The sequence below is a fragment of the Myxocyprinus asiaticus genome, chromosome 42, assembly GCF_019703515.2.
Source record: "Myxocyprinus asiaticus isolate MX2 ecotype Aquarium Trade chromosome 42, UBuf_Myxa_2, whole genome shotgun sequence".
Taxonomy (NCBI): Eukaryota; Metazoa; Chordata; class Actinopteri; order Cypriniformes; family Catostomidae; genus Myxocyprinus; species Myxocyprinus asiaticus.
The window spans coordinates 5,278,014-5,295,108 of record NC_059385.1 but is presented as its reverse complement, the minus strand read 5'-3'; the positions used below and the strand labels follow the sequence as shown (position 1 = coordinate 5,295,108).

General features: G+C 36.2%; 2 protein-coding genes across 3 annotated transcripts in view; one reads left to right on the top strand and one right to left on the bottom strand.

The window, feature by feature from the left end:
• LOC127432595 (short-chain specific acyl-CoA dehydrogenase, mitochondrial-like) overlaps window positions 1-17,095 on the bottom strand; it is a 139,134-nt gene that overhangs the window by 64,247 nt on the left and 57,792 nt on the right. The window lies entirely within an intron of this gene.
• Window positions 1-17,095, top strand: part of LOC127432575 (beta-adrenergic receptor kinase 2) — an 80,380-nt gene that overhangs the window by 39,652 nt on the left and 23,633 nt on the right. For both annotated transcript variants that reach the window (XM_051683833.1, XM_051683832.1), the window contains exons 3-14: window positions 3,702-3,775; window positions 4,528-4,629; window positions 5,347-5,421; window positions 5,557-5,618; window positions 5,749-5,800; window positions 6,302-6,393; window positions 6,480-6,579; window positions 6,753-6,831; window positions 8,110-8,240; window positions 14,207-14,301; window positions 14,692-14,799; window positions 16,146-16,212. In XM_051683833.1, the coding sequence (XP_051539793.1) occupies window positions 3,702-3,775; window positions 4,528-4,629; window positions 5,347-5,421; window positions 5,557-5,618; window positions 5,749-5,800; window positions 6,302-6,393; window positions 6,480-6,579; window positions 6,753-6,831; window positions 8,110-8,240; window positions 14,207-14,301; window positions 14,692-14,799; window positions 16,146-16,212 (1,037 nt within the window). The remainder of the gene's footprint in view (window positions 1-3,701; window positions 3,776-4,527; window positions 4,630-5,346; window positions 5,422-5,556; window positions 5,619-5,748; window positions 5,801-6,301; window positions 6,394-6,479; window positions 6,580-6,752; window positions 6,832-8,109; window positions 8,241-14,206; window positions 14,302-14,691; window positions 14,800-16,145; window positions 16,213-17,095) is intronic.

Sequence of the window (17,095 nt, the reverse complement as noted above, 5' to 3'; positions counted from 1 at the left end):
TTTCCATTTAAAATGAATAAAGAAATAGTTCAAAATTGGGAAAAACACAATTCAAATGTAGGCCTACTTGTTCTACTTTTTTGTTTTTGTTTTTAATCTCCCGAAAGATAATTCCACTGCGATCCAATTAGCGCCTGCATTACTCTCCTATTTTAACAGCAGTAATCAGCTTCCACTAATTCTACAGGTATCGGAAGCAGGCACACTGTCAGAACATTCTCTGAGTGCTGGAACTGTCACACAAGCATGTACCATCACCATTAGAACAGCATACCTCACCTGGAAGACACTGTGCATCTTTAATCTTCTTTGTTTATATCATTTGTGTGAACAGTATCTCTTCTTGACACCCTTGAATTCCGTTCCATGCTCTGACTTTCGCCTGGTGTTTTTCCAGGCGTTTCATCAACCAGACAGGCAGCAGTCTTTAGTTACAGCCCTTCTCCTCCTTCAGAGCGGGGTCCATTATTGTTGCTATAGAAACTGTCTCATATTTGCCATCTGTGCTGATCTTTCCCTTTGCGCCATATTGTCAGCACGTGAGCGTTCGGGTGATTTAACACTCATAACTACTCTAGCTCTTCCCCTCAAAGAGCAAGCAAGTTTTGGGCCATGCTGGAAGAGCCTCTTGAGAGGAATGCTGCAGCTGGCAGGAACTAGCAAAGTGAAAGGTCAAGGCGATGGTCTGATAAGGGATTTGTTGAATTGGGGAGAGTGGTGTCTGTCCTATGATTAAGGGTAATCCTCTCAACCGTAACTAATCCACAGACTACAGGTTTGCTTGTTGTTGTTATTATTATAACCCTCATCCATTGAGAATGTTCACCGCCAGCGCTGGTACCGGTATCCACTAGTCACGAATGAGGACAGCACCCAGATCAACACTGTTTGGGTGAATCTCTAAAAAAAAAAATGTAAACAATTTTTAAAAATATTAGGTCATATTTCACCACAAAAGGAATTTTAAATGTTACTTTAAAAAAAAAGAATTATATTAATTTTTTTGTTTTGCTTTACAGTAATGAATGTATTATGCATTACATATGTAATGAGAATTGTCAAAATCATGTCATAATGCAAAAAACATAATGGTCCTATTAAGGCTGGTTATTGCGACAATCCTGAAATCAATAAAAAAAACAAGATCTATCTTTTACTTTAAAGCTTACTTCAGTTTTGGTTGTGTTGATTATAACATCTGTTACATGCATAGAAATTGAACTACATAGTTGGTACCCTGTTGTAATTTTAAAATTAATATTTTAGTAAAATACCATGTTAAAATGTTCCCTGTATAATTTACTGCATTAGCTGACAGAAATAATTTTTTATACAGAAGTAAAATGAATGTTATATCTGAAATAAATATAACAAATTATATTAGAATTGAATCAAGAGCTTGTGAAAAGGCTTTATTTTCTTTAGACAATTATTATTTATATGTATATATGTCTTTTGATTTTGGGGTAAAATATGACCCACGGACATATTCTTGGCAGGCTTCATGAGATTTACCCCCATTGAGATATCAACCCAGTAATGCTCACTGGAAGATTGAAAACATGTTTATGATGTGATTTCCATGAAATAAAATCCATTGCCCAATAAAGCTGCACGATGAGGCAGAAAATCAAGATTTTTCTGTCATTTAAAAAAAAAAAAAGAGAATCATCTCCTCATTCCACAAATCTCCGGTGCCATCATAGGGTTACTTAGATTTGTTTAGAAACTTGTAATGGCCAAACATATTTTGAATTACACAAATGTGCAATTAAAGTAAATCTGGAGCACTTTTAAATGTAACGCGGACAGCGTTAATCTGTCCATGTTACATAATCAGAGCATGTGATGGAATTCATGCGTATCTAGCACAGAACCACTCCGAGACACCACATTATGATGTTAAGCCTCATGTACACTAGGGCTGGGCAATGTAAAAAATATTTGAGCGATAATTGCCTTAAAAAATATCTTGATATCCGATTACATCGTCAACCCCCCTGCTGAGGTTCAGTGAATTTTTTTGCTTTATTGATTTTGGTTTAAAAATTTAATTCATTTATTGAAACACAAAAACATAAAAGACATTTCTAAATTTAACCATCTCACCAAATCCAAATATTTACCGTCTCCAACGACTCCATTTGCCATCAAGCAAGCATCCGTCAACAACAGATGGCAAATTACCAATAGCCTACAGATTAAGAACTAAAGAAATTATAAATGTAAAGACAATAATAATCTTAATAAATAAGACTAATAAATTCCCTTGTGTTTGCAAAATAATGCTTATCGAATTTGTGTTTGTATTCCGTTTTGGTAATACAGTTAATGCTGCATAAAGAAAAGAAAAAACTCAGTTTTCGGTTCAAGGTGAACGTGTCTTGCATTACTTTATGATTTAATCACTTTCGTCTTTTTTATTTTATACAAAGATATATATTACTGAACCTGCAGAGTCGCGTTCACAGTGCATGTTTCCCATGTGGAAATAAAGTGAACTAAACTCACAGCACCTCCCGTCCCGTGATGATCAGAGATAATTTGCAGCATTCTCACAGACGACATTATTCTTGCAAACAGTTTTCAGATGAATGAAACGGAGAAAACAAGAGTGAAAACTCTTTACAAACAGCGAATCAGACACAAGCATTGACGGCTTTTCTGTTGTCTGTTCTTAAAAATATGATAGTGTGTTTCTTCAAGCACGTGTCTTTGTGACTAACAACATTTCTTGTCATGTGTCACTCCGAGACGTCTTTCAGGTCGTTCGCCTGTTGCGGGTAGATGAGCAAAATTACCCGTGCATGAAATACATTTGGACGAGGAGCTTGTGAACTGGATTCAGCCTTGTTGTATTTTGCAGGTGGCGGGTGCTAGTTTCACACCCTGGTCACCGTTTAATATATTTGGCGACTTCTCAGATCCATGATTTTGCCATTTCCCGATTTTGTCGATCATCATCCGTTCGCAGTTGGCATCGGGATCTTTGTAAGACATCGTCGATATCCAATTACATCGTCACATCGCCCAGCCGTAATGTACACTACAGATCAGAGTGGAACACATGCAAGACATACGATACTCGGAAACTTCTACGGCTCTGTATTTTAGTGTGCTCGAAATTGAATTGGTCGGTGGTACACTTCTGAAGAGAGTGTGAGGAGTCAGTTGAGTTGAAAATAGACTTTGAAAGAGCTTGCGATTTGGTCTGTCATCCATAGACACAGCCATGATGCAAATAAACAGTTTGCAACTTTACCTGGCAGTAATTTCTTCTTGCTAGCTCACAAATATCATAGATGGTTATGCTTAACCGTGAGAGGCAGAAACCATGATAGCGGTGAAAATACGATTAAATGTTTTCTTCACCTCTTGATACCTGTTGATTTGGTTATGAAAATAGCGCTTTGTTGGAACAACTTCCCTTTTCAAAGGAAAGCATATTATATTTATTCATGATGACAGCTCAGCTGTTGTTTTGAGATGCCTCTTTATAATTTGCCTTAGTTATACTTTTGTTTACCTTGGCATGAATGCCATTTGGGAACTTGCACAACAGTAATACCCTCTGTATAATTTATTATACATCTAATTATTGTGTGTGCTGTGTACACACTGAAAAAAAGTCTAATCTCACCATGCATCATTCTCTTTTACACCTTATCTAACTGTTCTCCTTCCTTCCTTGTGTTGTCCAGGTTTCCTTTTGTTCAAGGATTTCTGCATGAATGAGATCGACGAGGCCGTTCCGCAGCTGAAGTTTTACGAGGAGGTAAAATGGATTTCTCTTTACAAGCTTTCACTTTACAAAATGTCTCTGTTTTCAGATCAGTGCTAACACAAAACTGCTAACTGAAGACTCTAGCTCTATTCAAAAGCTTAGTGAGCAACCTTCTAAGGCAGCAACCTAATCATCACAACACCTGAGAGATGTGGAACACTTTGCGTATCATAGAAATAGCACTCCTCACTTGAAGCGCACAGGAAGTTAACGTGTTGCTAAGCCTACAAAACGATAATATAACACATAAATATATGTAAAAAATTTTACATTTCAGTTAGACTGAACGATGTTTTTATCAGTATATTTCTATATTGAATTTATGTCAACATTTCTCTTACTTTACTCACCATTTTAGAACTTTTTCACTGAGTTTGCAGCAATGCACTCTGGGATTGACTTCTCCACGAAAGACATGTGCAATGTTGCTAAAATGAGGTATCTTAGAAGGAAGTTGAAGATTTTTTTTGGCTGTTCACTAGGTTTTGGCACAGAGCTTCCATCTCCTTGTGGCAGTTATGCATGCAACATGTTTTCTCTTTAGCTAAATGTTTAACTTAAAGTCTTGTGTATTTGGCCTGACCTTCTTTGTACCTTCCTCATGTTTGTTATGTCCTGCAATGAGATGGCTCAATTAAGAGAGAAGTTTTGTTCCTCTTCCATTGACGAAAGAACACTGCGAGACCGATTATAAAGTGTGGGATTGTGTCACATATGACCGTAATCTTGTTTGGTTCCTTCAGATTAAAGAGTACGAGAAGTTGGACTCGGAGGAGGAGAGGCTAACTCGCAGTCGACAGATTTACGATGTCTACATAATGAAGGAACTTCTGTCATGTTCACACGTAAGACAACATATGTCAAAATAAATTTCGTTCAAATAGGCACTTTCCATGAATATGCACTTTTGGTGTCCCATTACTCATAGTGACACCTAAGAGTCCCAAATTGTGATAACATGGTTGTAAGAATTGCAGACCTCACATAAAATGAATAGAACAATAACTAATATAATATTTAGCTTGACTGACTAGTTTTATTTTGAATAATTTATTTGACCTGAATTTAATGATCTCCTTTCATTTACCATTCCATTTAATTTACCAAAACACTTTTTCAAGTCACATTTTGTACCCTGTATGTGTAGAATGCCAGAAGTCATTTCACGTGCATATGGCATATACAGTTAATGGAAACATGGTTCTACAACCAGGCTGGCTTGAGGGAAAGGGATAAATGTTTGTTTTTTTTCCAATTGAGGCTTCAGAGATCCCATTCAAACTGAGTTTTCTGTGGATAAAACAAGTGTCCCATTAGCCTCTGTCAGTCTCTAGTCTCCTCTCTTAGCTTTTCAGAAACAGGAAGCCTGGATGAACTAACACAATTGCCTATAGGACACTCAAGGCCTGAGATTATGTCACAGTACTATGTTTTGATAACCAGGAAAGCTTAGGAGGTTAACGTGGATGCTTTGTTTATTTAGGGGAAACTGTTCTTGTCGTTTTACTATTTTGACCTATCTTATCGGCGATCGTCACTTAATCTACCTTCCTTTCTCCTAGCTCTTCTCTAAGAAGGCAGTAGACCATGTCCAGACTCATCTTGCAAAGAAACAAGTTCCTCCCAATCTCTTTCAGGTGAGTCCTGCAACACGAAATAATATTTAACCTGTTTTTCCAGGTGCGTGTTGGGTTTTGTGGATTTAATGCAAAGGATCCAGTCTCAAAACTCACAACAGATCCTGATGCATTTGTTTGTTTTCCTCCATGCAGCCATACATAGTTGAAATTTGCGACAGTCTTCGAGGAATGATCTTTCAGAAGTTTATTGAAAGGTGAGATGGACAGCTCCAAAGCTCAGCTAAACGATTGCACGCTGTTCAAATGCACTTCTGCCCCTTCTTGTGTCGGCCTGTTATTTGACAATGATTCTAATGTTTTGAAACCTTTCATCTTTCCCTGTAGTGACAAGTTCACTCGTTTCTGCCAGTGGAAGAATGTAGAACTGAATATCCATGTGAGTCTCTTCTCTAACGTACATTGTGGTCCATTCCACTTTTGATTTTACCCACAGGTTGTTTGTGTACCTTTAAAAACATTTGAATTCTGGTTATTACAACCAGACAGGTAAAATGACAAAAAGGTGAACTGTGTCAGTTAAACAGTTAATATCTCTATATTGATAATTGTCCCTTTTAGTAATAGGCTGATGTTTTGTCCAGTCTGATTTTTTTTTGCTATTACTTTTGCTGTATTTGGTAAAGAGTGTTGATTATCGGATATTATCAATGGGTAATACACTTAGCAAATTTGTATTTAATTTTGAGTAAAAATTTTGTACATTCTGTAATTTTAGCAATTTAGTATGCATCCTATTTGCTGTCATTAAATTGTATTATGGAAATATTTGCATTATATCGGCATCAGCCACTAATAGGTTGATCACTAATCACTATGAATTAAACTTGCAAAATTTAGCTTTTAATTTTTTTAATGTTTCTTCTCATTTCACATGTAGTTGACGATGAACGACTTCAGCGTGCATCGGATCATCGGCAGGGGAGGTTTTGGAGAGGTGTACGGATGTAGGAAGGCTGACACGGGGAAAATGTAGGTCCTGTCAGTAGAAACCAAAAAGCTTTTTGACTGAAAATTTTAGTTTTGGATAAAAAGCTCACATGCGCCTTGTTTCTCAGGTACGCAATGAAGTGTTTGGATAAAAAACGAATCAAAATGAAGCAGGGTGAAACGTTGGCGCTCAACGAGAGAATAATGCTGTCATTGGTCAGCACCGGGGTGAGTAGCATATGAAGCAGCTCAAACTGCACTCAAGTTTCACTGTACTTGATTATAGGCCTGCATACTGTAGAATCTGCACCCACCTGAAATCTGCAGAAACCTAAAATAAGCAAAATCATCCCCGTCTGTCATTTTACCCTCTCTCTTTTGCTGTCTCTTTCTTTCTGCAGGACTGTCCTTTCATAGTGTGTATGACATATGCCTTCCACACCCCTGATAAACTGTGTTTCATCCTTGACTTGATGAACGGTAAGGGCTGCCCTTGATTCATGTGTTGCTCTGTTTCTATTGTCCTAACCATATTTTTCTGTCATTGTTGAAAGTGAAATGCTGCTGCGAAGCCACAATTACAGCTAATCAAAACGTATGTGTTGAAATACAATAGAACAGTTGAAGTACAATATTTTGGTGTGAAGGAATTCATCGAGATACGTTCGGTTTTAAAATCTTAAGCTTGTGTTTCATGCTGAAAGTTCAGACTTGGCGACAACAATAGGACTGAACCATGACCATTCTCAAATCTCACCATGACATTCTCCACCACCACCTAACGGTAGACTATAAAGGCCCATTCAGGCCTCTCATCTTTGGCCTTCCTCTATAACGTAACATCAGCCTAAACACTTGGCGGAGCTTCCTCTTTGCACACGTTCACACTTCCTGTATCTACAAAGCACTACAGGCCACTTCTCTGAATGTCCTTCTGGATTTGTGAAAGTAAAACATCACAGTTTTTAAGAAACAGTGGACTTAATTTAAAAGAAATTAAACACTAATGATTCCGGTAATAACCGTTGCTGCTTGTCAGAATGATGAATGTTTTCCCAGAATTCTCAAAAGATGTGGCTGTGTGATGTTTCCCTATCAAATGAGTTCATTAAAGAAAATCTGAAGATCTTTAACTGTCATGGATGGATGGATGGATAGCATGATTATATTCTACTGATGAGCCATATATACACTACCGGTCAAAAGTTTTGAAACACTTGACTGAAATGTTTCTCATGATCTTAAAAATCTTTTGATCTGAAGGCGTATGCTTAAATGTTTGAAATTAGTTTTGTAGACAAAAATATAATTGTGCCAACATATTTATTTCATTATAAAAAGTTTTTGAAATTGATGACTTAATGACTTAACCAAATAATAAATAAAAGCAGCCAGTAAGTGCCCAACATAGATGGGAACTCCTTCAATACTGTTTAAAAAGCATCCCAGGGTGATACCTCAAGAAGTTGGTTGAGAAAATGTCAAGAGTACATGTCTGCAAAATCTAGGCAAAGGGTGACTGCTTTGAAGATGCTAAAATATAACACAGTTTTGATTTATTTTGGATTTTGTTTAGTCACAACATAATTCCCATAGTTCCATTTATGTTATTACATAGTTTTGATGACTTTACTATTATTCTAAAATGTGAAGGAAAAGAAATTATAATAAAGAATGAGTGTTTCAAAACTCTTGACCGGTAGTGTATATTTATAACACAATGTAAATATTTTATTATAATCCTATTTATATTTCTAGGTGGAGACCTCCACTATCACCTGTCTCAGCATGGGGTCTTCAGCGAGAAGGATATGCGTTTTTATGCAGCTGAGATCATCCTCGGCCTCGAACACATGCACAATCGATTCGTAGTATACAGAGACCTCAAGGTAAGGTCACCGCCTTCCCGTTCGTTCAGTCTGCTGTGTTCTTCCTCTAACTCGAAACAATAGTTTGTACTGTCTTTTGTCACTGGAAAACCTGTTGATCTTTGCTTGCAGATCAGCGGGGGACACTTGATCCACTGTTGCCATTGAAAAGGAAAAATTAAATGTTCTGTTTAAGTTTGTGTATTTTGTAATGGAAGCTTCTGTCTGTCCTGCGTAGTCTTCTGAGGTTTTTCTCTGAAGTTTGGCTGAGCTGTCTCTCTTGGCAGTAATGTTTATTGTCTTAAAACGGAAAAATATGTCAGATTTTGGACCGAGTCGAGGTTAACCTACAGTCCCAAATTCAGGGTTTCGCTTGCCATTTTGATGACCACTGATATCGTGTAATTTGTTAGCCCTCAGCAAGGAAGCAACAGGCTTCCTTGTGAAGTAGTTATGCAATCATGATGAATTATGCAATTTTAAGTGAAATGTTTGGGCTTTGCTTTGCCAAAAAGCTGAGAATGTGCAGTAATTCCCCGGCAAGCTACTGAAATGAGAGATTGCACATGTAGGTGGGGTGCATTTTGTGAGCAAACAGTCCTGTTGTTTTTTACCGTATCACTGCTGTTTGTTTAGAAGAAAAACCTATCAAAAAATATATCATGTTTGATTGCTTTTACCTCTGTTACATTCTTTCAGAACTGGAATGCATGGGAAGATTTAGCAATGACTCAATTTAAGTGATACATCTCAATCTTAAAAGCTTAGAATTTTATTTTGTACTATATTTGAACTTAAGAGTCTTAGCTATATGCGACAAGCAACACGAGATTTATATTTTCTATTAGAGCTGTTGGAAAAAATCGTTTCAGCGATGCATCGCGATTCATACTCAAACGATTCTAAATCGATTCACAAAAGAGTCAGAATCGATTCTGAGTTCAGTTTAAATCACGGTAGAGCAGTGGCGCGTGCCAAAGACAGACGTAGAAACAAAGAAACGAGTTAAGTGCTTGCACTAAAGTCAAGTGCACAAACACGACTGTTTGCAGACCATCTGTATCAAACACATGACAGTTTGTACCCGAATGAAACTACGATCCCGAAATTCTTTCACAAACCCACGCAAATAGCAATGGGAGAGTTTATTTGTGATAAGCCAACAAACAACATGAAAGACAATCTCGCACCCATTATTGCACTGATTTGCACTCAAGGGGAAAACACAGAAGAAAATAATGACGAGGCAGTGGTTTGGGAGATGTTGGTGATGTTTTTATTTATTGTATTTTTTTTTAATGAAGAAATGATGCCTTTCTCTAGGGAATTATCTCAATTTTTTTGGGTTAATTTAATCAGTTTCTGTGTCTTTTCTCTGGGTAGCCCGCCCACAGTGAAACCTCACTGGTCCAAAATTTACCTTCTCTTAAAGGGATAGTTCACCCAAAAACGAAAATTCTCTCATAATTTACTCACCCTCATGCCATCCCAGATGTGTATGTCTTTCTTTCTTCTGCAGGACACAAATCATGATTTTTAGAAGAATATTTCAGCTCTGTAGGTCCATACAATGCAAACGAATGGTTGCCAACATTTTGACACTCCAAAAAGCACGTAAAGGCATTATAAAAGTAATCCATATGACTTCAGTAGTTAAATCCATATCTTCTGAAGCAATATGATAGGTGTGGGTGAGAAACAGATCAATCTTTAAGTTATTTTTTGCTAGAAATTCTTCTTCCTGCCCAGTAGGGGCGGTAGGCATGAAGAGTGTGAATCACCAAAAACACAGGAAGAAGAATATGAAAGTAATCCGTGTCTCTCCCACACCTATCATATCGCTTCTAATGACATTTATTTAACCACTGGAGTCTTATGGATTACTTTTATGCTGATTTATTTGATTTTTTATTTTTTTTTAGCTTAAAACTGTTGGCACCCATTCACGTGCATTGTATGGATCAAAAGAGCTGAGAAATTCTTCTAAAAATCTTCGTTTGAGTTCAGCAGAAGAAAGAAAGTCAGACACATATGGAATGGCATAAAGGCTAATTTATACTTACTCTGCGAACAGGCTTCGCTTAGTTCGCCTACAGATGATGATGAAATGAAGTGACGTTTATGTCCTGCCAATGTGTTCTTTTGGTGATATTTCTCCTGTTCATGCACATCACTGAATTTCTTGACCTAGGAGAACTTGACTGGTCAGAGAGCGTTGATGATTGGTTAAAACTATTTGTGGGTGTGATTTGGACTTGACGTTTTTTTTATTTATATCGTGTGTGCCAGCTGAGGAGTTGTTGACTTGGTTACTGTTGTTAAAATGGATAACTCTGAAGCCCTTCTCTCAGAGATTGTGCGGAAGTATACTTTTTTACTTGATTTGCAACACAAACTCTACAAAGACAGTGTGGCCACGACAAATTAGTAGCGAGAGATTGGAGTTTTCAAAAGTGCAAGGGGCCGTGACAAGTTTAATAAAGCAAAGAAGCGACAGTGCAGTCCACGGAGAGAAAAACATGCATTTTAGGCTCTACTTGTGGCTGGAACAGTACATTAAACATGTGACATCACCCTAAACGAACTAATCTTAAAACGATGCAGTGTTTAAGTATAAATGCCAGCTTCATACGCCGAGGGTGCATTTGTTCGCCCAAGATAAAACAGTTTGGCTTCTTCCAAAGTATAAACCAGGCTTAAGGGAGAGTAAATGATGAGAGAATTTTTATTTTTGGGTGAACAATTCCTTTAACTATATTAGGGTTGTGCGGTATACCGGTACTAAAGAAATATCATGATACCAAAAAAATTAAAACAGTACGATATCATTTTGTTGCTAATTTTGGTACCATTTTACAGTATGTTGCCATTAGCAAAATCTTATGAGATGTGAAAATTTTGAGATGAAATCATTGACAATTTGACAATAAAAGAAAAAAAAATCTCTATGGCCAAGTGTGATCATTAAACAGCAGAAGGGTGTCATTTAAATAAATAATATACAGTCCCTTTCGCTGCGTGTTACAGAGTGAACGAGAGGTGCCACTCTGCTCTATCTACTTCACACACAGACACAAGCACACGTGATCGCAACACACATTACTGGTGCTTGATTTTCATGCAGTGTGTTTAGTGTATAAAAGGTTGTGAACACTCAAATCTCCTCCTGTGCAGCTCGGAGATTTTAGATCGTGGGTCACAATAGGAGTATTACAGCATTAATGGGAAGCTTTTCTCCCCAATTTGGAATTCCCAATTCCCAAAGCACTCTAAGTCCTCATGGTGGCATAGTGACTCAATCCGGGTGGCGGAAGACGAATCTCAGTTGCCTCCGCGTCTGAGATCACTCAAACGTCTGTCAATAAAAGTCCTGCTAATATGAAAGCTCTATTTATGCATGAAAATTGAAGACAGAAAAATATAACTAGTGTATAAAAATGTAATATTCAAAAATTAGCAATATTATATAATAGTTATAACAGCAGTATAATATTAAATGGTTGTATTATGATTATTCATTAATCATCTGTAAGCAATATCACAAAAGTGTACTGAATAACAGCATGTTGTGATTCAGTCACAGCAGCCTTGTGCCTGAGGGTAATCAGATTTCTTTTCATTAATGTTTTCATCAATACTGTACAGCTCTGTTGTGCAGCATTTTATTTTACCAAAATAAAATTTTAATTTTTGGTTTAATTATTATATTTTCATTTGATTTAAGCTGCATGTATTAATCATAAGATTTAATTAAAACATTTAACATGGAATCCAGAAAATTTTAAATGGAAAACACAGAATCTGTAAGACTCTATGCAGTTCTTTTAATCAAGTCATTTTCTGTAATTTCATAAGAAAACTGAGGCTTTTTATTTGTTGATTATAGTATCAATTTAGTATAGAATCCGAGGTACTAGGGATAGTATCGTACCGAAGCCAAAATTTTGGTATCGGAGCAACCCTAAACTGTATAGCCTATGGGTTTTCCTTCCACTTCAGGCACTTTTAGCACTGTTTACTTCTAGAAAGTAAAGCCACAATAAAACATTTTTCAGTCTAACTAGTTATTTTACACTGTAAAAAAAATAAAAAATACATCTGTAAAATTTCTGGTAAATTACCGGCAGCTGTGGTTGCCAGAGCGTAGAGAAAAATACAGTAACCATGTTTCAGGCTTTACGGGATGTAATTTGATGCCTGTATATTTTACGGTGCGTTACCATTTATATTATTAAATGATAAACTTGATATATTAACCTTCTGAAACTGTAAAAATCTTCTTTTCACTTTATAATGAATTGTTAATCACTGTAGTAATTACAGAAGGCCACAAGATGACATGAAGTTCATCAATAGAGACCCTTCCTGGAGCAATGACCAATAAACATGTAGAGACAGTGCTCAGTGTCACTCACACAAACACTAAACACCATCAGGGAAACACATGTGAAATTAAAATAATGCAGTAAACATTAACTAAACTACATTAAATATAACACAGAACACCCCAAAGTACATAACTGATATTAAAAATAAGAAGAAACATAACTATTCCCATAACATATAATTAAATGTAATGGGTAACGCAGGGAATTCTGGGAAAGCCAGATTATTTGTTTTTTACTGTAATTTTAACAGTAATTTACCGTAAAAAGTACATGTACTCTCTTGTTAAACATAAATTTTTACCATTTAATTATACAGGAAAATCATAATTTTACATCTAAAAATGTAATTTTTACAGTATTTTACAGTAAAATTACATGTATTTTCTTTTTAAATATGTTATAACTTTTTACCGTATATTTCAAGGTAACTACCCGTTAACCAATTAACGCTTTTCTCTGTAGTATTTTTAGTCGTTTAAAATTATGGACATTTTTACAGTGTGTCCGCTAACAATGTCCAACAGTCCAACAAAAAAAAGAAGTTTTTAGCATCACAAAAGATTTATGTAATTTTTTCAGTTTCTCCTAAAAATCATGAAAATGTTCACCACGGTGTCATTTACACCACATCTCAAATTATGTATTGTGTTTAATAGAAATCTGTGGTGGAAATGATGAAAATTTTAATTTTTGTTTGTTTGTTTTTTGTAATGGACAACTCCTTTTCTTGCTAAGGCTAATTTCATAGCTTACATTTTATATATTCTAAAGTCATACAATTAAAGAATATTTTCGCACTTTTTTGTAATTTGGCAAAATTACAGCTTGACTGGAAATGACGCCCAGTAAAAATATTCTGCTCACAAGTGATATTTACAGTACCTTGAAATGGCCTTGTTTTCTTCAAACATATAGTGTCTTGTCTCATATTTTATCTCAAGCATGTGATTCAATTGACCCTTTTGTCTTTTAGGGGCAATATTTTTGGGTGTGGTGGAACTAATGCCACCACTTTGGGACAGTCATAATCTTTTTCACACAATAAATATTGAAATGGTTTGTTCATTTCACCCTTTGTTTAGATTATCATAGATTTAAACATGGAATAATTGTTGTTTTTGTTTTGGATTTTCATAGTTTAATATTCAAAGTTATGGTCTGGGACAAGGCTAAAACTGTCAAATCTATTCTTAAAGACATTTGAAAAGTACCAAAATAAATGAAGACATGATCAAATCTAATTTTACTGATTTTAATCCATCATATATAAAAAAAAAAAAAAAAACAAGTTGAAATCTGTTCATTTTAATAACCCTTGGTACATTAAGAACAATCTGAAGTTGAAGAAACACCCATTGATTTAGCACAAATATATTTTGATTTTCCATATTTCTGCTGTATTGTACTGCATAATCGTTTTCGTTGTGCCCAGACAAGTTGCTTTGCTGTAAACCTATGTAGTGCTTTTTTTAGGACTCTATGTATTCTTGTTTAATCACAGTGATGATGTTGGTCACAAAAAGACTGTCTGTTCTATATCAGACTCTTAAAAAGTTATTTGGCTGATGTCCCTTACACTTTTCTTCTGTTCCCCCTTAGCCTGCGAATATCCTCTTAGATGAACATGGACACGTTCGTATCTCTGACCTGGGTCTGGCCTGCGATTTCTCAAAAAAAAAGCCACACGCCAGCGTGTAAGTTCCTCTTCATGGAAATTCAAAACTTAAGTCATCTTTTATTAGTGTAAAATAAAGGTTTCTCTTGTTTGGGGAAGGTGTGGTCATTCAAACACAAGATCTTTTTGTTTTCTGGTATAGTAGCAAAAATAGCTTGTTTAACTCCAAGTCTCAGAGAGAGGGTGGGAATGTCATCAAAAACTAGATTTTGACTGTTTTTGATGCAAGAAGAAACCTTGGCAAACTTAAGTGGATTTTATAATGTTTCATGTAACAGTTGTTTTGACTCTGTGTTATGTATGAAAATAAGCATTGTTGTGTGTTTACACTCTCTGGTCCCCTCTGCCCCCACCCCTCCGGGGGTGTGTAAGCTTTGAATTTAATGTGAATTAATTGCTGTGTTTGCAGAGGTACCCATGGCTACATGGCACCTGAGGTTCTGCAGAAAGGAACAGCGTACGACAGCAGTGCTGACTGGTTCTCTCTGGGTTGCATGCTGTTCAAACTCTTGCGAGGGTGAGACCGCCCTTTGCAGCGGGCCCATTCATGAATTCTTCATCTGTCTCTCTGTCTGTTATTCTCACCTGTTTGATGTGGAGTGTAAAGTTGAAATGTCAGAGGTTTGGAAGCGAGAGGTCAGGGAACAGACATCACAGAGAAGAAAGTCAGAGAGTGGGGGTGGGGACCGGTGAAACAGTTGCTGGGGGGGATGTGTTTCCATTGAGGTGTGTGTGCCATACTTCAAAGTAGAAAAGAAAGGCACATTTTATGCACATTTTCTGTATTTATCGAATGTGCAATTTACAGCCACAGCATACTGTGTGGAATACTGTATTACACAATGCAATGCGCTAAACTTGAACGCATTTTCAGTGTGACAAATGGGCTGTAAGTGATATTAACCTGATATTAAAGGAATGTTCCAGGTTCAATAAACAGCATTTCTGACATAATGTTGATTGCCACAACAAACAATGAATTAGTTTTAGAAAGCAAAACATGCAGTTACAGTAAGGCATTTACAGTGGATGTGAATGGGGCCAGTCCATAAATATTAAAATTCACAGTTTCAAAAGAATAGCCACAAAACATAAACATAGTGTTAACATGATTTTAGTGTGATAAAATCAGAGATTTACTGGTTTTAAGGAGTTTACCAGATTGAGTTTAATGTAATATTGTAATATTGGATATAACTATAAACAGATAAGTAAAGCAAATTTATCATACTAAAATCATATTGATATGTATAATGTGTACATCTTCTGGCATTGAAAAACTGTGTATTTTAACGTTTGTGCACTTGACCCCTTTCATTTCCATTGTAAGTGTCTCACTGTAATCGTGTTTTTATTTAAAAAATTTTTTTTGGTTTTTTTAGACTAAAAAATGTCTTTAAAAATGCTAAATAATCATTTATTTCTGAGCTGATAACTGGACATGAATTCCTGATTTAAATGTTAAATATGGTGACATGACACAGGTCATGTGACAACAACGTTGCATATGTCAGTTTAAAATGCTTAGTCTTGCATACTTGGTACTGTTTCACATACTTTAAAAAATAAAACTATGCAGCTCACATTATATACTGCGCAGTAAGCAAAACATTAGTTCGCAATTCTGAACATCCACCGGCAGTGCTGAACCATCTTCATTGCTACCTTCCACCAACACGAAGAGTAAGACAAGGAGATGCGTATTTCTCACGCTCAACAACTGAACACTTTGAGTTCTCATGGAAACCCCCCTCCCACCCACCTGCCAACGCTATCTCAACGTGTGTACATCCTCTGTCTGCTCTTGTGAGGTTGAGTACTCTGTGTACAGTAACATGAACTCTGTTTCTTCTCTTCTTTTAGGCACAGTCCATTCAGACAGCACAAGACCAAAGATAAACATGAGATCGACCGCATGACACTTACCATGGTAGGCCACCATGTGCTCGTTCATTTTTCTTTTGTTCCTTTTTGTTGTCTTCATGTTCATGAGTATGCTTGTATAGAAATGGTTAGCACTTTACTGTATATACAGTGGCCTCACAGGGTATTTGCGCTTGAAGGAATAGATCAACCAAATGTGAAAATTATGGCATTGTTTACTCATGATGTTCCAAACGCGTATGGCTTCAGGTAAATGACAGTCTTGGTCATCATTTGCTTTAATTGCTTCTTTTTTTTTTTTTCACACAGTGAATGTGAATGGTGACTAATGCAATGACATTGTGTAAGTGTGGCTTAAGTTTCCAAATACTTTTAGGGCCACCGTATATAATGCGTAATTAAAGATTTTTAATGCATTATTATTCATTTATTACGCCTTATGAAAACATGTAATGCTACGTGTTTTATAAGTAATTTTAACCTCACTGGGCCTCATTTACTAACCATCATTTTGCACGTATTTGTGTGTGAAATCTGCATAAAAACATTTTCACGGACAAATCGTGATTCATGATTTTTTTTTTTTTTTTTTACTAAAATTTAGGAACAGCTGAAACCACACATTAAAAATGACATACTCCTGGTGTCTTTAAAACATGAAATAAACACGAGATCAATTAAATCATGGTGATGGTTTGGGTGTGATTTATGCAAGTTACTAACTTCGGGCATGCGCTCCATTTAGAATAGTCTGGATTCATTAACATAAGAATGAGGATAAGAGCAAATTCGTGTGCGGATGAACCTGTTGTGAATCAGGCAAAACATTTTCATGAAAAATTTTCCTGTGTGTATAAGTACAAAAAATCCACACAATTCATGGTTACACCACAAAGGGCTTTAATGAATTAAAACCCAAGATCAACACC